Source organism: Electrona antarctica, assembly GCF_951216825.1.
Source record: "Electrona antarctica genome assembly, chromosome: 13".
NCBI lineage: Eukaryota > Metazoa > Chordata > Actinopteri > Myctophiformes > Myctophidae > Electrona > Electrona antarctica.
The window spans coordinates 1915852-1939966 of record NC_136794.1 but is presented as its reverse complement, the minus strand read 5'-3'; the positions used below and the strand labels follow the sequence as shown (position 1 = coordinate 1939966).

Genomic DNA, 24115 nt, shown 5'->3' with positions numbered 1-24115 from the left:
CTAGATTCAGGCTGGATTTGGCTGCCAGTGTAAATGGTAGCTGTTAGTGGTTAAACTGAGGTGACATTCATACATTCCAAACATTATTAAAGTATTCTGAGATACAGCTGGACTTGCGTCAAGGCACCCTATGGTAGTGGTTCCCAAAGTGGGGTCCGGGGACCCCCAGGGGTCCTTGAGGGAGTTCCAGGGGGTCCCTACCTAAATGATAGTTATGAACCAAATGGGCCCTTTATGGGTCTGTAACTCTGAGAGTGTACAAATTGCAAAATTATTACAAAAATGGTCCCAGAGACAGAAATTCCATTAAATGGGGGTCCGTAGACGCATGTCAAACAGGAGGTCCCTGAAATTAAACGGGTTGAGAATCACTGCTAGAGCCGTACAAATCTTCTTTTATGGGGGTCCCTGGCATATCTCTTCAAATGGGGGTCCGCGGGCTAATTAGTGTCAATTTGGGGGTCCTTGACATGAAAGAGTTCGGGAACCACTGCCCTACGGTGCCACGGAACCCACTTTGAGAAGCGCTGATGTGTTTAGTCCTACAGAAGTACCTTTGTAACTACCTCCCCCTGGCCAGCCGGGGCGCCTGATGGAGGGAAAAGGAACTGGTCGGAATAACGCGTTCCTTCCACGCGCTACGTCCGGCCAGGGAAATTCCCCCCTGTCAGGTGAAAAGAAGCAGCTTGGACTCCTCATGCATAGAAGGGGGCATGAGGTCAGTCCGCTGCCCCCCTAGGTTGGCAGAGGAAGTGTAGCGCCCAGGATTACATTAGATAATTGGCACTGGGTGAAAAAAATGGGTTGCAAAATCGTGGGATAAAAAAAAAAAAAAAAAACCTTTGTAAGCTCATGCAACTTTGAATCAATTAATTCACTCGTATAAACTTATTTGCAAAGCCAATCACATTTATTTACGTTTCAGTTACAGCAGGCTACAAGTTAAATACAAAGAAGATAAAACAAATGAAACCCAAACCAAGAAAAAAGAAAATTCTGCACCATTTCTTTTGGACAAAATTGTACATCATTTGGTCATTAACATATTGTAATAATAATGAAAGATAATACAATTTAGCAATAGAACAACTTGATTTAGCACATTGTCTACAAAATGTGTTTTTTTGCATTAAAATTAAATTCAAAGTTACACAAGTTATCACATGAATTCTAGGTATTCATATACATCTCAACACAATAAACCAAACACTGCCCTAAAAGTATCACGTGAATAAATAATATTTAAAGTTAAACCCAAAATTCCCCAGTATATCGTATAGCTAATATTTGTGGACAGCCTGTTACAGTATATTAATCTTAAAAAAGTTGAGTTTGTTGAATCCATCAGTGGCCGTGGCCGTGATTTCTGTGGAGCCAAATTTGATTTGCAACTTCCAAATATCCAGCCCACGGGTAATATCTGGCATCTCAGGCATCTCAACAACAAACGAGTTCAGTTTTTCTATTCCCCACTCGTCTACATATAGAGGATTTTTCCTTTCTGTGCGATAAAAACCAAAATTGGCCGATGTCTGTTTTCTCGCTACTAGTGTGAAGATGTAGTCTCTGGTTTCATCCCAACCCACGTCTTCATCCACTGTCACCAGTGTTGAGAAACAACCACGACACCAGTCGCCCCTCTCATTGGAGTACTTCCTAGCAGCATCATGTATCGACGCATCGAATCTCACAAAGACACCGGTGCCATAAGTAAAGGCACTTTTGCGTGATGCCACCACCGCAGGGTTTCTTCCAAACAAGACGGCTCCCTTTAAAACCGCCTGCTGGGGAGATGCAGGGCACAGCACTTTGAACTGATCACCAAACTGCTTTTTAATGTGTCTGCACAGAATCTTACTTGAGGCGAAACCGCCCACTAACACAAGGTACTCGATGCGGAGATCCTTTTTCAAGATTTCTTTGAGACTTTTAGTGATGCCACTCAGACTTTCGTAAAAAAAGGATCTCAACTTTTCTCTTGAGATTTTGATCGACCCTTCGTCCCAGCTGACACCTAGCACGTCCTTGAAGTAATCCTCTATCGGTTGCTTGTCCTGAGCTAATGCTGTTAAGTTAAAAGGACAGAAGATTTCTACATCATCGCCCACACACTTTACGACAGAGTAGTTATACATCAACATTTGAAGCTCACATGGAAACCTTCTTTCATACTCATTCCAGAGATCATCAGAGAATATTTCTTTCAGGCAACTTTTAAAGTTTTTGGTTACGTGCTCCCCTCCCATGTCATTACCAGAGGCCTTATGCAGCTCTTTGAGGACTCCTCCCTTCAATACTTCATGTACCGTGATGTCAATGGTACCACCTGGAAGACAACAATGTTATAGGCTTTAGAATAGGAACGTGTCTTTATACATACAGGAAACATGTAGTGAAGTTGCATACAAAGATAAAATTTTTCTGTATATTGCAATTGAATAATGCACCGGTATACCCCCCCCCCCCCCCACACACACACACACACACACACACACACTTTTAAGACTGCATCAGTATGACAGCACAACATACCTCCACAATCAGCAACTATGTACTGTGTTCCAGGATTTTGTTGTAGCGTGGCATTTGTTGTGATCTCATCAACGAAACCATCTGAGGGCAGCTGCTTACACCAGATGGAGGCTGCTTCGGGCTCCAACGCGATGACCAGCTTGTTCATGCCAGCCTGAAAAGAAAGAAAGAAAGATTTGTATTGTTTAAATTCACACATTTACATGAAGATTTTTTTTTTTTTGTTCTAACTTTTTTTTAAGGGGACAAAAAAAGGTACAAGCATTAAATGCAAATTCAATCCAAAACCCACTATGTCTGTATCAAGCCCCCTGAATGGCTCTCCCACGAGAGACGGGGCGGCGGTGGCTCGCAGTAAAGTCCTAACTAGATGTAAAATGTGATTTCCAACTCTATAGTTTGCAGATTAGCACCATTTAATCTGGCTGTAGAATTAAAACAACATCAAGGCTAATAACTGTTTCCACTAGGGAGATCATGTGGATTTAATGAACGTAAACAATTTGAGGATGAAGAAAGCTTCATTTTATAACGTTTCTGGGGAGTTATAGGTATGTTTTATGAACAAAGTTAAATAAAATCAGCTGATGAATTGCGTTTCGAGATGTCATAATGACATTTCCTTCAGGTCGTTTTGATAATGGCATCATGTACGTAATACGTTTAACAACATGGAATTACCTCCATTGCTGCGTTCCTCATGAACTGTTTTGCGGAAGCATCCCAGATAGCAGGAACAGTCAGAACCCAGGTGAAGTCAGCCGCAGTGAAGGTTCCATTATGGTTCTCATTAATGGTCTTCAGAGCATGGTCCTTCAGGTAGCGTAGACTTTCTGTGAACACTGTAAGGGCTCTCATTTGTTTGCCATTTACGGCTGTAATCATCAACTCCTTGTTGAGTTTCTGTTGAAAATTAAAAAAACATGTTGTTGATAAATAGCCTAAATAATTTGTTGTCCTACACAAATTCCCATTGACAATGAATGGAGAATTTACGTAGGTGTAGATGAGCAAATCAATCAATGGATGATGTACAATGGTAATATATATATATATATATATATATATATACACACACACACACACACACACACACCACCAAGATACCCATGTACCTGTCTAGATACTTCCTTAATGTTAACGAAGTCCACACCCACAACACCAGAGGGAGTGCAACGAACCATGTACAACCCAGATTCGGCACAAACAAGGGACTAAATTATTTTCGCTCCTATGCCACCAAAATGTGCCCTACCAACCGTCATTAAGACAAGCGAATCCCTTGACTCCTTCAAAACCGCTCTCAAAGGGCACCTACGGACGGCTGCAATTCGAAACTGGCCCCCGTAAAATCTGAATCCCCCCCCCACCACCCACCCCTTTTTCCCCTCACTGTAATATGTTTCTTTTCCCTTTTTACCTCCTTTATGATGAATTCCTGTTCTGTTCTTTGACTATATAGAAGTGTCTATTTGTACGTCTCTAAATGTATTGATGAATTGAACAAGGTGAACCCTCTTGTAAACAAGTGTAATGCTTAATTGGGTCGTCCACTTACAGTTAACAGTCTTTGTAATGAGTTTGTGCTTGTAATGTACTGTAATTCTGCAAACTGTTAATAAATATTTCAATCAATCAAAAACACACACACACACACACACACACACACACACACACACACACACACACACACACACACACACACACACACATAAACACACACCCATTGTGTGTGTGTGTGTGTGTGTGTGTGGTGTGTGTGTGTGTGTGTGTGTATATGTATACATACACTGTATAAAACAACACATTTCTATCCTAATTGCAAATCAACAATATCATAGCCTTACTTTTCCGTAGAGTTCCATCTTGAAGTTTTCAAAAACAAGAATTTTCTTTCCTTTTCCAATTCCGTAAAAGCGGTCATTTTTAGCATCTTGACCAAAGTTGAGGAATTGCTCATTTTCATCAAATAGAACAAATGTAGGCGTCTTTGTGCTGGTCAGTCCCAATTCTTGTCCCCATTGTGAAAGAATGGGATCATTGCCTTCCATAAGAAAGGCGTACCCACTGTACGCAGTACCAAAGTCTATTGCTACTATAAATGCCATATTAGAATCCAGACTAAAGCTAGTCCAAGCCAACACGACTGAAATGAACACACCAAATACTGTCCCAGTTTTTATAGCACGAGCATCCTGTACTATGTCACTAAGCCCCACCCTTTGAGCCTCCTGTACTATGTCACTAAGCCCCACCCTTTGAGCATCCTGTACTATGTCACTAAGCCCCACCCTTTGAGCATCCTGTACTATGTCACTAAGCCCCACCCTTTGAGCATCCTGTACTATGTCACTAAGCCCCACCCTTTGAGCATCCTGTACTATGTCACTAAGCCCCACCCTTTGGTATTCATTGTGTTGCAACCGGCACAGTTCATTGGTTCAGGTGATGGAGGTGTAGGTTACGTTCTAGGATAGACCCGCCTTACCATGTGTCTGATTGGCTCCCGGGCCGGCATACTTTTACTGAGGTCAGGGTTAGGGTTAGAATAGGAATAAGAATACCAAATATGGTAATATTGAACTATTTTTATCACTATACTCAGACTCATTAATGTATTTAGACTCAGACTTGTTAATTGAACTTGAGTCACAAATGTTATGTTTTTCTACTTTTTTAATATGATTGAATTAATGATTAAATGAAATGTCCCACCACGATCCAGTACGTGACTATACCCCTCTGTTACCTAGACCATTTTGACCGCTCTCGTCGATTGGATACTTTATTAACAAGATTGTTAACAGTACATAGTATTGTATAGTACAGTCAAAAGGTATGCCAAAAGATTACCACAAAAAGCCCTGGGGGGGCTTGTTTCCATCGTGGTCCATTGTAGCTACTCAATTCACCAGTAAGACGTAGCCTACAATACACACATGAAACAGGCATCAAAACAATGACAAAAGGGACACACCCGAGCCATTAATCAAAAATCTAAACTTCAACATTAGAAAGATATTAAAATCCGCACACCAGTATGATGCTCCCGATCGTGGAAATGTATCACCAACCATGCTCACTCGCTGTTTAGTACCCACTACCCATGATGGGGCGCATACGATGGTCTGGCGTGCAACAGTCCAACACATGCGTGAGTCCGACACATGAGTGGCTGGTTCAGACTCACCCGTGGCTTGATCACGCCATGCGTTGCAGGTTAGACACATGCGTGGCTGGTTCAGACTCACCCGTGGCTTGATCACGACATGCGTTGCAGGTTAGACACATGCGTGGCTGGTTCAGACTCACCCGTGGCTCTATCCCGACATGCGTTGCGGGTTAAGACACATGCGTGGCTGGTTCAGACTCACCCGTGGCTCTATCCCGACATGCGTTGCGGGTTAAGACACATGCGTGGCTGGTTCAGACTCACCCGTGGCTCTATCCCGACATGCGTTGCGGGTTAAGACACATGCGTGGCTGGTTCAGACTCACCCGTGGCTCTATCCCGACATGCGTTGCGGGTTAAGACACATGCTATTAATGCAGCTGTCCGGTTCCACGCGCCACACACGGTGTCCTTTTTTAACTTGACAGAGTCTGTACTTAATAAGTACTGTAATTCAGTACAGAATCTGTACTTAAGTACAGTACTTAAGTACATTTACTCTGTAAAGGTCCACCTCTGTGAGCAAGCGATGAAGCGGAGGTGAAGCCTCCTCCCCACTTCCCTTTCGTCTTTACAGTCGTGCAAAATGTATCCTAGTATAAATCAAAATCATCAAAGCATATATAGCTTGCTGCTTGGCAGAAATGGAGATAAAAAAAATCTAATGTGAAGATACTTTAAAATATATATATTTTTTAACCAAAATGGCAGCTTCCTTGCTCGGATTTCGGGAGGTGTAGTTCCAGACTCTAGCATTTGGAGATTGTGGAATAGTTGTCTGGCTACGCGAGCCTAACGTAAAGGCACCAAAGAGTAGGAATGCAAGAACAGAGAGGATAGACCGCTTGGCCCGAGGGCCGAGGCTGAGGTTTCAGGCAGCAACAGCAGTTGCAGCCGTGCTAACAGACCAGCAGTATTAGTGGCATAAGTTTCATATCGCAATACATTATATAATAGGTATACAACTCTGACATACATATCTGCAGCCATCTGAGGAATTCACACGTCACATGATGAGTGCCTGTTGATTAAGTCAGATGAGAAGCTGATGAGACATTGTTACCATTGTCTTAGAACAGTGCTAGAACTCATGATTCAACCTTTGAACAAAACACAAATATTATCAGGGTTGTGGCTCTTTCAGAGCGGGAACTCTGGGGGGTCGCAGCGGTAAATAATAATAATTTATTTTATATGGCATTTTTTTATTTGACTCGTATGTCATTTAAAAAATGTTAATAAAGAACAAAAAAAAAGAACAATACACAAAAATTGTGCCATGTGTGTGATGAGTGCCTGTTGATTAAGTCAGATGCTGATGAGACATTGTTACCATTGTCTTAGAACAGTGCTAGAACTCATGATTCAACCTTTAGAACAAGTATTGTTGCTGTGGCACACCGTTGCTCCAATTGCAGCCCCTGATGTGGCCCCTGGTGAATTTGATGAATTGAATTCTTTAATAGTTTTCAAAAAATGGCACAGATTTATACAAAATAATGCTAAAAGGATAACCCAAATAATCCATAATTCTGGGCTTGTTTCCATTAAAGTCCTGTGTATTCAATTCATAGAGACATTTAAAAACAAACACTAATATAATAGGCTATCCTCACATTCGAAATGTGTTAAAAATAATACTTTTTTAAAAGCACCTACTTCAAATTAACTGAGCCACTTATAATTGTGTAATATATAAACAGGCCTGGAGTATCTACAGTATACTTTGACTAAAGCAGTGGTTCCCAAAGTGGGGTCCGGGGACCCCCAGGGGTCCTTGAGGGAGTTCCAGGGGCTCCCCAGCTAAATGATAGTTAGGAACCAAATGGAACCCATATGGTTCTGTAACTCAGAGAGTGTACAAATGGAACCAAGAGTTAAATAACTTTGATTTTTCAATTTATATTGGGGTCCCATAGATAGAAATGCCATTACATGGGGGACCGTAGGTTAATTCAGGTCAAACCTGGGGTCCTTAACTGGTTGAGAATCTCTGCTAGAGCCATACAAATCTTCTCTTATGGGGGCCTTTGGCGTACATTTTCTAATGGGGGTCCGCAAGCTAATGAGTGTCAATTTGGGGGTCCTTGACATTTAAAGGTATGGGAACTACTGGACTAAAGCACTGGGTTGCCTCAGTTTGAAACATATACCTACAGTATAATGTCCACCTAGGACCATCACTAACCTGGGTCTATAGAGCCTCACTTTGTCCACTAGGACCATCACTAACCTGATGTTAGTGATGGACAATTTTTGGGGCCGAAAAAATTATTAGAAAGAAGAAAAAAACGGCAGGTTACAACACTTACAACACTCTTTGTGGTTTTTCTTCTTTGTAATTATTTGTTTGGTCCAAAATATTGTTTGTGTTGTCATGAGTTGTCACGACTCGAGTTGGCTTTGTCCGCGGTGTAACCGTCTTTAAATAAATACTTGTTGAAATGTCTATGGGAAAAATGCATTGGGATTCATTTCCTGGTCCATGGTAGGGGGCGGGACTGCGACGCTCTATAGGGAAACTGAATCTCAGTCTTTGTGAGATGTGTTACTACCTTTACAAACACATTGGTGAAGACATCTTTTGTAATGAATTTATACTCATATTTTACTAATATCCCCTGACTAAATCCAGGTTAGTGAAAGGTCCTGGACATTGCTATATTTATTATGTTTCAAAGTGAGGCTCGACTAAGTATACTCAACCCAATACTTTAGTCAACGTATATATAGACCTACTCCTGTTGAAACATTACTACATTACAAACGAATGCTGCTCAGTCAAAATTGAAGTACGCACTTTTAAAAAGTATTCAAAAGTAAATTTATTGCCATTTTTACAGTAGGATTATTATGGTAATTATCAAAACATGGAGGCATATTTTCCAGTAAAACTGGGCGTTTGTTTGTATGTGCCTCGACGGAGCGGGCGGTAGATTATCTGCTACCTGCGCGCCGGCAGTGGTGGGCCAGTGAGATGCCCAGTTGCCCATGCAGATTAGACACGCCAACGGACCGACATGCGGAAACAACGGTCGGACATGCGCTGCTCCCGTGCTTGCGGTTAGGTTTCTGGTTTCAGTTTAGGTTAGGGTTTGAGGTAGGTTGTCGGTCTAATGACAGTCGGACCAATAGTATGTACTCTAAACTAAAACCTGTACCCGGGCCGGCCTGGGCCAAATGTCAGGGCCAAATTCTTGACCCAGTCCAGCCCCGTCCTGGTGGGTCCCCAGGGACATTAAAACCACGGACCCTCCAAAAACCTGAACCAATAGAGCGCCGAAGTCCTGACGTCACTCGCTCATCCCCTGGTTCGTGGAAGTAATTTCCCTATGGAGAATAACATGGGGTCATCTTAAAATTGTTTCATATAAGCATTGTGGTCCAAAAATAAACAAGCTGTCTCTGCGTTATTGTCAGGGATGTGTCGTCTCTGTATCGTTTATGACCGTCAGTCAGTCATATTTGATACTGTCTGTTTCTAGCGAAAATTTAACTAATTCAGTAGCAGTAACAATAGCGTCAGTCTTCATATCCATATGCCGGGATGACTTGTTTATTTTTCAAACATAGTTCTTATATGAGGCAACCTAAGATCCCCCTATGGGGATTACAATGCAAATAAAAAGTACATGAACCCGTGGATTTGCGCCCTCTACCGATATTGACGTCAGACTTCGGTGCTCTATTAAAACTAACCAACATAGCCTACCAGGGACAGGGGACTTGACTTTTTCCTCCCTTTGCTCTACCAGGTAGAGTCTACCTTATGGACCCACATGCAGATGATACCAGTGTCAGTCTAATTTAAGTGAATTACGCGGTTGACGCGCATAGACATTTTGCAAGTTAATCCTATGTACAACACATTGACTTTTGCTTCTTTGTGTGTTGTTTGAGGGGCTATATTCAGGCTTTTAGTGAATATAGGAAACTTTGACCTACACAAACATTAAATTCCCATTGACAATGAATGGAGAATTTTACACCCTGTGTCTGAGCAAATCGGCTTAGTGTCTATTTTATTTTAGCATATTGACTAACTAACGTCCATTAGTATAATGCACATAGTAGCCTATACATCTGCTGCTATGCTCAAGCACCTTTATATAGTATTTATGTGTAAATGATTTTTGACTTTTTTTTTCTTGATGTCCTTTCCCCCTTAACCCTTCTTCTTCTCTTTCTTTCTTTTTCTATGGAAAAACGATACGGTGGGAACTACCGGTATAATGCACAAAAATAATCCACCCACTGAGGTACATGTTAGTGATACAAGGAGAAAGGAGTGCTAGGGGGTGAGGTAGGGTGAGGCTGCGTTCAAATTAATTCAAATTACATGAACCCGCGGACCTATAGCGCCCTCTACCGATATTGACGTCAGAGTCGGTGCTCCCCATACAGGGAGTATTGTCCGAATTCATCACTATAGAGGGTATGCGCGTTACATCATCAAACCAGGACGTTATGCGGGAACGCCTACTGAGTGCCAAAAAACTACTTTCTGGCCTTGACAGCCCACATATCCAAACAGAAAAGTCCAATATGCTTGCATTAAACGACGTTAAACTATGTTAAACTCACTTTGCCACTCGATTTGCCATTCACTTTATGCATGCGCATACCCTCTATTAGAGTCCACTGAGTCTGGATCCCCGTATGGGGAGTAGGGAGTAGGGAACAACCCTAGCAATTCGAACGCAGCCTGACTGTGGCGGATAACGGGGAGTGAGTCTGTAGTCCTGACGGAGAGGTGACTGACTGAGGTCAGAGGTCATTCCCCAACTTGGAGGCCAGAACATAGAGAGTATAAAGAAGGATAGAGACCGAGCTGGAGCGTTTTGGACCTCAATTTTGAGGTCCGGGCTTACGCACGTGACGTCATGAACGTCTGTCCACTTCCATTAAAGTGCTGCAATTCCACATTTCGCCAGTAGGTAGTGGAATCTTCAACATTGGATAGCCTTACTGGGGGCTTGGGTTAGAGTAATGATATGATAAGCAGGAAGTTCAGGAAAGTGAAACCTGCAAACTACGATGTTAAGACTGACACTAGCGTAAAGGTATCTAGTCTCGCGTGGCCAGACTGTTGCCTCCCGTCATACAGTCATACAGTATTTGTGGCATAATTTTCATATTGCAATACATTATATAATACACACACACACACACACACACACACACACACACACACACACACACACACACACACACACACACACACACACACACACACACACACACACACACACACACACACACACACACACACACACAATAAGCCATCAAGGGCCAGTTCAATTAATTGAGACATTTAGAGACAAACAATAATATACAAATAGACCAATCTCATGTTCGAAATGTGTGACATGAAAAATAAATGTACGTATTTAAGCATTTTTAAAAGCACCTACTTGAAATTAACTGAGCAACTTTCATTTGTAATTGAGTAATGTATAAACAGGCCTGGAGTATCTATACTTTGACTAAAGCACTGGGACTAAAACACTCAAGAGACCCGTTAGCAGTGGCGTGCACAGATAGACACTAGGGGGTGCTAGAGCACCCCCTGCCCTTTTGGCAATGTGCCCTTTTGAAAAAAAAAAAAAAAAAAAACACTTTTCTTTCTTTTTTTTGATTTTTCAAAAATAGCAGACCTACAAGTTCATAGCGCGCCACTCGGTGGCGCGCTATGAGCTTGTAGATCTGCTATTTTTCAATAGCTAAAGCATAACATAATGCTAACACCAAAAGGGGTTCCCGCCCCAAAATGGATTAAGGCAACCGGCCGGTTCCACGGGCTGCACAAGGTGCCCTTTTTTAACTTGAGCACCTGCCCCTCTAAATGTCTGTGCACGCCACTGCCCGTTAGGGAGTCCCAGAGATAGAAATGCCATTAAATGGGGGTCCGTAGACTAATGCATGTCAAACTGGGGGTCCTTGAAATGAAAATGGAATTACTGCTAGAGCTGTAAAAGTGTTCTCTTATGAGCGGTCCCTGACATATAATTTCAAATGGGGGTCCGCGAGCTAATTGGTGTCCATTTGGGGGTCCTTGACATGGCAGCGGTGGCCGAACGGATAGCGGCGCGGTCTAGATACCGGAAGGTTCCCAGTTCGAATCAGCCGTCCGACACGTTAAAATTACCACCGCTGAAATGCCCTTGAACAAGGCATCAACCACTACGATGAAATGTGTTCTATGAGCAGGGCCTGGCTGGAAACAAGTTCTTGAGCTTAGCCCAGATACCCTGGGTAAATATAGATTTCATTTCATTTCATTTCATTTCATTTCATTTCATTTCAAAAAGTTTGGGAACCACTGCTGTAACTGACACACATGATTTATTTGCTTTGCAAATGAGTGGCCGTTTATCTTAAGTATTTGTAATAGAAACTTTGTGTTGGCACTTCGCCATCCTTCATTTGTATTAACTTACAATTCTAGCAAGTGGGAGAATCCATACTAATAATAGAAACTAGAAATGAGAACCAGCTGAGTGTGATTATTTTTTTTTCCTTTTTTTTTTTAGAGCTGCTCCATGTTAACTCACCGTTATGATAATTGTGTTTAATCATCAATTAACCCATTTTGACCAGATTATTTGGCCGCCGACCCCCATGTGAAAATATGTTGTTCCAGGGACACCTTCCAGAAGCAAAGATTTGAGTGAAAAACTTTGGCTGTGAAAGAATATATATTCAAAGATTTGCGCCACATTTTCACCATTTTTCAAAAATAGCAGACCTACAAGCTCGTAGCGCGGCAAATAGCTAAAGTATAACATAATGCTATGAACACCAAACACCATTATTTTAAAAGCCACCTCTTCACACTCCATCTTAAGACTCGTAGCACTCAAGCCCCCAGTAAGGCTATCCAACGTTGAAGCTGCCACCTACTGGCGAAATGTGGAATTGCAGCACTTTCATGGAGGTGGACGGACGTTCATGACGTCACGTGCGTAAGCCCCGACGACCTTAGAGGTCAAAGGTTAAACTAGCCCCGACGACCTTACAGGCGTATGCAAAGGCTAAACATGTGTAATTTAGATAATTAATATGTAGACATAGCATTGTATAGTATACACTCCGAGTTACATTGTATAGATATTCTACTCTTAACCCATTCTGAACGGGAACCCCTTTTGGTGTTTTAAGCATCATGTTATACATTAGCTATTGAAAAATAGCAGATCTACAAGCTCATAGCGCGGCACCGAGTGCCACGCTACGAGCTTGTAGATCTGCAAATGTGGCGCAAATCTTTGAATATATATTCTTTCAGAGCGAACGTGTTTAACTTCTGGGGTCCCTGGAACAACATATTTTCAAATGGGGGTTGGCGCCCAATTACATATAGTTTCTGGGGTCCTTGACATGAAATATTGAGCACCACTGATATAGAAACACATGTATTTCAGAAAACTGTCATGATTAGACATTTTTTTTTAAATTTCGACGTCAGGCCTAAATGGGTTAAGACGGATACTAGGTTCTGAGCTTGCTTATGATTCTTGATAACGAGCACCTTATCGATCAGGCTTATCGAGCCGGGGGTTCTTATCGAGCCCACTATCGAGCATTTTCTATTGTTTTGTGGAAAGACGGGAGACGACAATACATTCTGAACAGAATCGGTATCTTTTTCTTTTTGTGTTGTGACTGTGAGTTTGTGGCTGACCACCATCTAAAATTAAACGAGGATGACAAAAGTTAATAATATTTTTTGCCTAAGATTAAAACAACCATTCATTTGTGCAATAAGTGATTCGATTGATCTCTTGATCGCCTCTTGTCTTGATTGTTTAATTAAACATGATGTCATGGGGCCGCTATGCTCGATAACATGCTTGATAAGCCCAAAGCTTATTTTCCGGGTATCGGGTTTCGAGCTTCATACCTAGCTGTAAATCGCTCTGGATTCAGAACGCCTGCCTAATGCCTACATTGACCCCCTTTCCACCGGTTGGTTTCCAATGGGAACCGGTTCAGTTCTTTATGGTTCTTAGTCCATGAGCCAGAGCACCAAAATTGGTGGGGAAAACTAGACCTATATTAAATAAATTGTTTATAGGATCAATACAAAGTAAATTAATACATGATATAACCCTTCCACAGTAGTAGCTTTTTCATATTTTCGATTATTTTGCATATTTTCCTACATAATGCCTCATTTGCACATTTAAAAATGTAAAATTTGTAATACAATAAATCATTGTCTTCGTGTAAGTACTCAACTTTGGAAGTTTCATGGTGATAACAATCTAATATAGCCTAGGTATGGTTTTGCACACTCAATTCATAATTAACGTTCCAATTTTGGAACTCTGGCTCATGGACTCAAAACCAAAAAGAACGTAACCGGTTCCCATTCTGAACCAACCGGTGGAAAAGGGGCCATTGTGAAATGTAATCTCCAAAAGCACCATCAAAAAGTCCAACTATAAAACTGGTCCCCAAAGACCCCACTATCTCTACCAGCAGTGAACAGACAAAGATGGATTTCAAATCGCCACAGCATCATGTCACCCAGTTTTATTTCATTCCAGAAATCCTTATTTCATATTGCACAGCAGCACTACTACAAGTAGCGCACTTAGGGGTTGTCCCGACCCGATCACGTGATCGAAAATCGGAGCCGATCACGTCATTTCACCGGAATCGGACCGGGAGCAAAAAAAAAAGAAAGTGATCGGGACATCCCTAGCATCAACATTATATCCATATCATGATATTAGACTGGATATTGTCTGTGATTTGGGATGTTGTACTATTGATGTGGCATAAATGTTCAATACAAATATAAATATCAGATCTGGAAAAATCGGTATCCGGGAGCGAAATAACGTGATCGGGACATCCCCTAAGCGCACTACTTGTTTTGAAGGCAAGTTCTAAACATTTCATAATGACAACTCTGTCTTTATCACTAGTGAGAGTTTTCTTTTCTCTTAACTAGGCCACAGGAAAAAAAAGTAGAGCAACTACTGTAGTAACTTGACCGACACTGCCTGTGTGTCGACAAAATAAAGGTTAAAAACACTGAAAAACACTGTCGGTTGTAGAAGAATTAATGAAACTAAGTAATGCCATTATTTTTGGAGGAAAAAAAAGTAACTAGCCTATGTAACCGAATACTAACTGCTCAACGTACTCTAAGGTTACAAACCGTACAATGTTTTATAAATATAAAAACAGTATTTTATGTAAAATATTCTACTGTTGGATTAAGGACACTTTGTTCTGAGTTCTCTCTCTAGACCTCTCTAAAAAGTTGTTCAAATCTTTGTCTTAGACAGAATAGCTAATAAAAAACAAATCATTGTCTTAGTGACAGAAACACCCGAGAAAAGCTAATAAAAACAAATCATTGTCTTTAGTGACAGAAAAACGGAAGAAAAGCTAATAATAAAATAAAAAAAATCACGCTTGTTTGAAGTGAGCGGCGCTCTTATCGTCATACATGCCTGTCAGCATGGAGTGTTGGGCAGGAGGGGTAGGACGAATGTTCCACGTCCTCCCGGTGGGGGCTCCTCACTGGCAGGTGAGTCAGTAGAATGAAACAGTACGTCCTCCAGGTGGGGGCTCCTCATTGGCAGGTGAGTCAGTAGAATGAAACAGTACGTCCTCCCGGTGGGGGCTCCTCACTGGCAGGTGAGTCAGTATAGGATACAACAGCACATCCTCCCGGTGGGGGCTCTTTACTGGCAGGTGAGTCAGTAGGATACAACAGTACTGTAGTCCTCCCGGTCGGGGCTCCTCACTGGCAGGTGAGTCAGTAGCATACACAACAGCAGTGACAACACACACAATTGTCGTAAACGACTGAATTGGGGAGGACATCGGGGGGGGGGGGGACAAAGCGAGACAAAAACACAACTCCAAAAGGTTGATGTTTTAACAAAGTGCAAAAACGGGTTAATTTAATTTCCCTGTTTCCTCTTGTTCAGCCAAGAACATACAGGGTCTATGTACCACTGCCATATTGGAAATACATTTGATTGTAAATGCATTGGGCAGATCACTTACTTCATTGCACTGGTAAATGGTGCATTTATACAGCGCCTTTCTCGAAGGCGCTTTACATAGATTGCCCATTACATTCACACACACACATTCATAAACCGATGACAGCGGAAACTATGCAAGGCACCAACCTGCACATCGGGAGCAATTAGGGGTTCAGAGTCTTGCTCAAGGACACTGAAGGCCTATTCATACAGTTGGAGGCCATCGATATTGTCCTTTTATTTTTGCTGAGGTTTGCGTGATCTGCGCAAAAGGACAGTTAACCCATTTTGGGCGGGAACCCCTTTTGGTGTTTTAAACATTGTTATAATTTAGCTATTGAAAAATAGCAGATCTACAAGCTCATAGCGCGCCGTGGCGCGCTACAAGCTTGTAGGTCTGCTATTTTTGAAAAGTCGTGAAAATATTTATTTCAGAAAACTGGAGGATTTAGAAGGATTTTTTTAAATTTTGAGGTCAGGCCTAAATGGGTCAAATGATAAGGGACAATATCGGTGGCACCCAACTGTAGTCTGGATTTTCGGTGGTGAGGTGAAAACCGCTCCGGTGGTGAGGTGACCACCGGAGCTGTACTAATGTGGAGCGGTGGTGAGTAAAAACAGAGGGAAGGGCTGGAGCGAGCGGTGGTTTGCTCTTCACCGCAGCTCAGTGACGTCATGTTGTAGTTCGGTGGTCACCTCACCACCGAAAATATTGAACTATGAATAACGCTTTAGACATTAACTCTGGGGGAGCCCGGGATCGAACTGGGAACCTTGCCGTTTCCATCCGGCCACTCAGCCGCCCCACTTAACTTAAGCTAATCTCTTCCATTCTGGTCAAACAAAGTCAGTGTTAACGATACTAATGAAGGCTCTCTTCCATTCTGGTCAAACAGAGTCAGTGTTGATGATACTAATGAAGGCTCAGTTCCATTCTGGTCAAACAGAGTCAGTGTTAATGATACTAATGAAGGTTCTGTTCCATTCTGGTCAAACAGAGTCAGTGTTGATGATACTAATGAAGGTTCTGTTCCATTCTGGTCAAACAGAGTCAGTGTTGATGATACTAATGAAGGCTCTCTTCCATTCTGGTCAAACAGAGTAAGTGTTAATGATGATAATGAAGGCTCTCTTCCATTCTGGTCAAACAGAGTAAGTGTTAATGATGATAATGAAGGCTCTTTTCCATTCTGGTCAAACGGAGTCAGTGTTAATGATACTAATGAAGGCTCTGTTCCATTCTGGTCAAACGGAGTCAGTGTTAATGATAGTAATGAAGGCTCTCTTCCATTCTGGTCAAACGGAGTCAGTGTTAATGATAGTAATGAAGGCTCTGTTCCATTCTGGTCAAACAGAGTAAGTGTTAATGATGATAATGAAGGCTCTCTTCCATTCTGGTCAAACGGAGTCAGTGTTAATGATACTAATGAAGGCTCTGTTCCATTCTGGTCAAACGGAGTCAGTGTTAATGATACTAATGAAGGCTCTCTTCCATTCTGGTCAAACAGAGTCAGTGTTATAAATAGTAATGAAGGCTCTGTTCCATTCTGGTCAAACGGATAATGTCCGTCGCGGGGAAGAGAAACTCCACCGTCTGTAAAACACACACTCCTCACAGAGTCACTTTGATTACTAATGATTGACAGGTGTGGCCGCCCTCCCGTTCCGTTTGCGGCCTGCTGGAGAGCGTGCCTGAAGATGTCTGTTGGAGAGAGAGTGAGACTCCCACGGTGCGTTGTCCAGCGCGGTAGGGTAATTACGTTCTCCTGGGACATATTCATATCTTTATAAGCTCTGTATCTGGTTAATAGCGAGAGGATGCGGGTTTTAGCGGGGCCCGCACTGGTTTTATCCTGACCGCCTTCTCCCGCCCGCACGTATTAAGATACCGCTCGCGCCCGCAACATTTGCGTTGGGTACAGCAGGCTCCCGCTCCTGATGCAGGGCTCTAGTCTGTAACTCTGAAAGTGTACAAATGGAACCAAATGGACCCTTACAGGTGTGTAACTATGAGAGTGTACAAATGGAACCAAATGGACCCTTACAGGTGTGCAACTGTCAGAGTTATATGCTAAACTGAATATTATTGGTAACACCAGTGAAGGAAGTAAGGAAGTAAGGCCCAATTTCTTTCCAATATGGCTGTTGTGCACAGCGCCTACTGTCCCCGTGCATGTGCAGTGTGTGTGTGTGTGTGTGTGTGTGCATTAGGCTGGTGTGCACGTGCGGCGAGTGTCTATTGCTGTGCACACTCATTCGGCTGGTGTGCACGTGCAGCGAGTGTCTATTGCTGTGCACACCCATTCGGCTGGTGTGCACGTGCAGCGAGTGTCTATTGCTGTGCACACTCATTCGGCTGGTCAGCATTCAGTGAGTTGGCTGTGGTCCCGTCTCTCTTCTGCTCGATGGGAACCTGAGAGACAGACAGACAGACAGACAGACAGACAGAATGTAATTTAATTTAATTTAATTTAAATAAAATCACAACAATCTTACTTGTAACTTTGTCTTCTTAAAACCCATCCAGGACAGGAACACCTTTTGGTGTTTTTACCTTTCAAGACGGGAACCCATTTTGGGGTAGTTGTTATGTACAGTATTAGCAACCTATATATATATATATTTTTTTTTTAAACTTTTTTAATAACTATTTCAAGCTCTTCGGAAGACTAAATTCAGGATTTAGGAATTCAGGACTTAAATGGTAAATGGTGCATTTATATAGCGCCTTTATCCAAGGCGCTTTACATCACACACACACACACACACACACACACACACACACACACACACACACACACACACACACACACACACACACACACACACACACACACACACACACACACACACACACACACACACACACACACACACACACACACACACACACTCATACACCGATGGCGGCGGAAACCATGCAAGGCACCAACCAGCACATCGGGAGCAATTAGGGGTTCAGAGTCTTGCTCAAGGACACTTCGACACCAACTCTGGGGGAGCCCACAGGGATCGAACTGGCAACCTTGCGGTTACCATCCATCCAGCCACTCTACCCCTGAGCCACCGCCGGACTTAGAAATAGTTTTTAGATTTGGCCTCAGGCCTAAACGGGTTAAGTGAACTTGCTGTGTGTTACGGGCTGGCTGTTTTTCCTGCTCTTTCTCCCTATAATGGTCTGGCATGGGCGCGTGACTAGCCCTATACAGCCTATGGGACACTATGCCCTACAGCCAATGGGACACTAAGCCCCACGGCCAATGGGACACTAGAAGCCCGCTCTCCTCTCCCCCACCGCACCATGACTAGAGAGAATGGAACGCAAACAAAAATCACATAGTTGTATCGTATCATGGTAAATATTTAATTTGGATTTCAACATTACTGCTGACTGTGAACTAAACCCAATGTTGATGCAGTGACTGGCTTTGGCCTGTAGGTGGAGACATAAGCTCATGTAAAGCATGGTGAGGCCACATTGAAGTCTGAAGGCTTAAAGGACCACTTCACCACTTTTCAACCTATCTTCATATAATAGGTCCTCACTAATAATCATGAAAAAATGGCGCAATGTTTTTCTACTCAGTCTGTGTCTCATAGGAGGGCTGTGGGCAGTTTAGAAACCATCCTCCAGTGACATCGATGGGGAATACAAGCTAATGTCGATGGGGAATACAAGCTAATAGAAACTGCAGACTTTCTAGTCCTGAAAAGTTGCAATGCAGACAGACAGACAGACTACCTGGTAGTGGTAGTGAGACGCATATGTGATCCATCTCTTCACGTCCTGCCTGTCCGCGACAGAGAGCGACCTCACCGTGGCTCCCGAGGCGGTGGTGGCCGGCATGTCGAACTCCACCTCTAGGTGGCGCTGCTCCAGAGCGCCGCCCAGAGGGACCTCCTGGTCGGAGCCCAGCTCCAGACGACAGAAGAAGGTGTGCGGGTGGGCCAGCGCTGCACGGGGAGGGGGAAAACAAACAAATCACACCGGCGTGAAGCGAGGGGCGCCCATCAGGTGTCACTGTGCCAGTGTCACTTTCATACATCACAGATTCACTGCCACTAGTATAATTCCTTTTAGTTTTGTGTCTCTTGCGTGGACGAGCCTTTCTAGAAAAAAATATTAAAAAAATAAATGAAAACAGTAGATGAAAAAAAAACATAGGCACCCCACGAATTAAAAGGGATCTGAAAGCTCAAAACGCGTCGCACTGCGACTGCGTTTTGAGCTTTCAGATCAGCTATTTTTGCTACTTTAGTGTGACAAAGTGGGGCATTCATTTAAAGAAAATAATACAGAGAAAAGAGGTTTCTGCCCACCAGTAATTAATTATTATGCAACGTGAGCACTCTGGAATGAGTTTGGAAATATAGTGGCCCTCTCCACCATCAACGTTGTCACCCCTGTGTCATTGTACCAGAGTTTTAGTCACCCCTGTGTCATTGTACCAGAGTTTTAGTCATAGTACTAGTCGTATTTAGTGTGCCACTGTACCAGAGTTTTAGTCATAGTACTAGTCGTATTTAGTGTGCCACTGTACCAGTTTTAGTCACCCCTGTGTCATGAGTTTTAGTCATAGTATTAGTCGTATTTAGTGTGTCACTGTACCAGAGTTTTAGTCACCCCTGTGTCATGAGTTTTAGTCATAGTATTAGTCGTATTTAGTGTGTCACTGTACCAGAGTTTTAGTCACCCCTGTGTCATTGTACCAGAGTTTTAGTCACCCTTGTGTCATGAGTTTTAGTCATAGTATTAGTCATATTTAGTGTGTCACTGTACCAGAGTTTTAGTTATAGTATTAGTCGTATTAGTGTGTCACTGTACCAGAGTTTTAGTCATAGCATCAGTCGCATTACCAGAGTTCTTGTCGGGCAGCCGGGCGATCCTCCAGACCACAGCTTTGAAGGCGGGCTCATACTTGGCGGTTCCCATGGTTACCCTCATGGCGGGCTCCGCCCCGGAGGCGCCCGCCGCGCCGAAGCTCGCCCCCTTGTGGAAGCGCGCCTTCAGCGACCGCTCGCCGCCCATGGCGCCTTCGCGACGGAAGTTCTTGGCCCAGCTCTCTGGGATGGGATAACGCACCTGGCCATGTAGACATCACAGCACATTTTAACCCATTCTGGGCGGGAACCCTCTTTTGGTGTTTCAAACATTATGTTATACTTTAGCTATTGGAAAATAGCAGATCTACAAGCTCATAGCGCGGCACCGAGTGGCGCACTACGAGCTTGTAGGTCTGCTATTTTTGAAAAATCTTGAAAATGTGTTGCAAATCTTTGAATATATTCTTTCAGAGCGAGCGTTTTTAACTCAAATCTTTGCTTCCGAGGGGTCCCTGGAACAACATATTTTCAGATGGGGGTCGGTGGCCAAATACATATAATTTTTGGGGTCCTTGACATGAAATATGGGGCACCACTGATACAGAAACATAGGTATTTCAGAAAACTGTCAGAATTTAGAAGACATTTTTTTAATTTTGACGTCAGGCCTATATACAATCACAATTTAGGCATTTAGCAGATGCAGCTTAGTCCAAATATGTTGATATTGATTTTGTATTCATCCTTAGGGCCCCAAATGACACCTTTGAAAGCACGAGTGTCTATTTCAAACACAAAGTGTTTTTGACTGGGGAGTCATATTTTAACAGCAGCAACTGCCTGCCATCAAATTATTGGACAGTGCACAGCGACTTACAGTAAGCAAGAACAACACACGGTAATACATCAAACACATAGAAATAGTAATTCATGATTTTCACTATTTAAAAAAAAAATAGCAGATCTACAAGCTAGTAGCTAGTAGCGCGGCACCGAGTGCCCTATGAGCTTATAAAGCTTGCTTCAACAGCTACAGTTTAAAATAATGGTTATATTAAAGTGGTTAAAAGCTATGAGGTGACACAGGTGCGTCCTCAGGTCTAAATGGGTTAAAGGTCAAATGACTGAAGTAAGGCCAGGTACCACGCAAGCTGACTTAAGGTCAGAAATCAATTTTCCTGCGATTGGCTACTTTGACCTCACATCATCATCACCATCATTTTTCAAACCGCTGTCGAGATCATGGATTTCACAACGCCATGCCAGACTTTCCGGTCCTTCATTGCCATCCCCAGTTCCTGCTTAATGATGCATGTGTCCCTAGCGATGACATCAAGGAACGACAGTTTTCTACCTCTGGTCTGCTTTGAGGCAGGACTCCAGAGAAGAAGGGAAGATATATAACCTCATTGTCAGCTCTGTAGCAGTGGCCGGCAAACTGTGTTCTTCTGGATCGGACGGGGAAGGTTGCCGTATATTAGATCATTCCAAGACAGATTTTGCGCTCTCATTAGAAGGCCGCTGTAAGTGCCATCCAACCGTTTCTCTAGTTTCTTTGAAAGTGTCCATTGACCTCACAGACACTCTAGTGCTAAAGGTAACGGGGTTCTTACCGCCACGTTCTCGCAGGGCACCAGGTTCAGGGCGTCCCTATTGGTGGAGAAGCCCTGTGACATCAGCAGCCAGGATTGGACGGTGACCTCGGCGCCGGCCACGCCCGCCACCGTGCGCAGCGTGAAGGGGGGCGTGCGCTCCCGGAACGGCGTGCGGAAGCGCAGCAGCTCGAAGCGCCGCGGGGCCGCCGCGGGGGGCGGGGTGAACGCCACGCACCGCGACGACAGGAAGTCCAGCTCGCTGGCGTGCTCCTCGTTCAGCTCCACTTCCTGTAAGGGTGGCGCACGTCACAGTTATTACATCGTTGATCGCAATCATTTCAGATAATCGCAATTATTTTTGCAGAGACGAATAATCGTCGTTTCCATGTTGAAAAATGTCCATACATTTTCATGAAAGAAAATAATCTAAAAATAGCAGATCTGCAAGCTTACAACACGTCACTTCAAGCTTGTACACGAGATCAGCACGCTTGTAGATCAACTGTTTCTGCTATTTTGTACATTTTTTGTTTAAAATTATGAACATCATATTAAACGTGTCAGTGATTTCTGTGTGTTATTTAAGTCACATCTGCCCCGTGCAATTTGTGATTACGAAGTACGAACCCTCCGACGTTCAATGCAAAACAAAAACACCATTAACACAATCTGTGCTGAAACGAGAAAATCACGTGAATAGCTACTGTACCCTACTGTGCCAATCACGAGATTATCTGGGATGTTTAGGACCTTATAAAACCTGAAAACAAGCTAAGCTAATGATGCTACCATCGCAGGTTGCTAATATTGTATCCATATGAGACCATACAAGAAGCTATGGACGGCTACACTTCCTGGTTAGTCAGAGGGCTGCTCTTCTTCTTAGTTTTTCTCACGGATTTCTCCGGCACCAGCGCCACGTATTCCCCTAGAGGCTTGGGATTTAATGTGTGACGATTGATCGTCAACTCACCTGTAGGCGGAGCCAGCGGGGGGGCGTGGCCGTGGGGATGATGTCGTGTCGGGAGACCGCCTCCTTCCCTCTGACCTATGGGACGACATGGTAAAACACTTTAAGAGACCGCCTCCTTCCCTCCGACCAATGGGACGACAGATTTCCTAATGGCAGCCAGCAGGCTCCAGTAGAGCCTGCCGCGGGGGCAAGTGTTTCCGGGAATCTGGCCGTCGCGGCATTAAGCCACGTGGGTGGAGCTTCTTTTCCATCCACCAGCCGTCTAAAAACCCGGAAGAGACGCCGGCTCTAAGCGAAAAACCGCCGTGCCTGTCATGGCAACACTGTGTGCTTCTAAGCAGACAGACATGGCAACGCTGTGTGCTTCTAAGCAAACTGTGGGTACTCCCAGATCTAAGCAGACTGTGGGTACTCCCAGATCTAAGCAGACTGTGGGTACTCCCAGATCTAACCAGACTGTGGGTACTCCCAGACAGTCAAGTCACGAAGATGCAAGAGGCAGCTAAGAACAGGAGTCACTTCCTCGTTTTTTAAACAGATGATGGATGGAAATGACACTCATGCCCGTCCTCCCCTGGGACTCCTCCATAGTTAGCACGATTTCCGAACAGGCACAGGGAACCAGGTGCTCCGCCCGTCTCCGGGTGCCCCGGGTCCCCGGGTGCAACTTAACGCAGACAGACATGGCAACGCTGTGTGCTTCTAAGCAGACAGACATGGCAACACTGTGTGCTTCTAAGCAGACAGACATGGCAACGCTGTGTGCTTCTAAGCAGACAGACATGGAAACACTGTGTGCTTCTAAGCAGACAGACATGGCAACGCCGTGTGCTTCTAAGCAGACAGACATGGCAACGCCGTGTGCTTCTAAGCAGACAGACATGGCAACACTGTGTGCTTCTAAGCAGACAGACATGGGAACGAGGTGCTGCCAGACTTACTAAAGAGCCGCGGACGTTCTCGGCTGTCCGCAGCTTCTTTTTCCGGGTTTTTAGACAGCTGGTGG

At 43.6% G+C, this 24115-nt stretch overlaps 2 protein-coding genes across 2 annotated transcripts in view; both read right to left on the bottom strand.

Moving 5' to 3' along the window:
• Positions 1–1301: 1301 nt before the first annotated feature.
• Positions 1302–3390, bottom strand: LOC306935514 (heat shock 70 kDa protein 12A-like; the record flags this gene model as incomplete). Its single annotated transcript, XM_079518615.1, has 3 exons — positions 1302–2326; positions 2533–2686; positions 3214–3390. The coding sequence occupies 3 exons, from the start codon at positions 3388–3390 to the stop codon at positions 1302–1304; spliced, it is 1356 nt and encodes a 451-aa protein (XP_079374741.1).
• An 11503-nt stretch (positions 3391–14893) lies between these two features.
• ston2 (stonin 2) overlaps positions 14894–24115 on the bottom strand; it is a 36917-nt gene continuing 27695 nt past the window's right edge. Inside the window, exons 11-15 of the mRNA XM_079518614.1 lie at positions 23110–23184; positions 22155–22424; positions 20575–20800; positions 19460–19671; positions 14894–18130 (exon numbers count right to left, since the gene is read on the bottom strand). Coding sequence (XP_079374740.1) covers positions 18050–18130; positions 19460–19671; positions 20575–20800; positions 22155–22424; positions 23110–23184 — 864 coding nt within the window. The 3' untranslated portion in view covers positions 14894–18049. The remainder of the gene's footprint in view (positions 18131–19459; positions 19672–20574; positions 20801–22154; positions 22425–23109; positions 23185–24115) is intronic.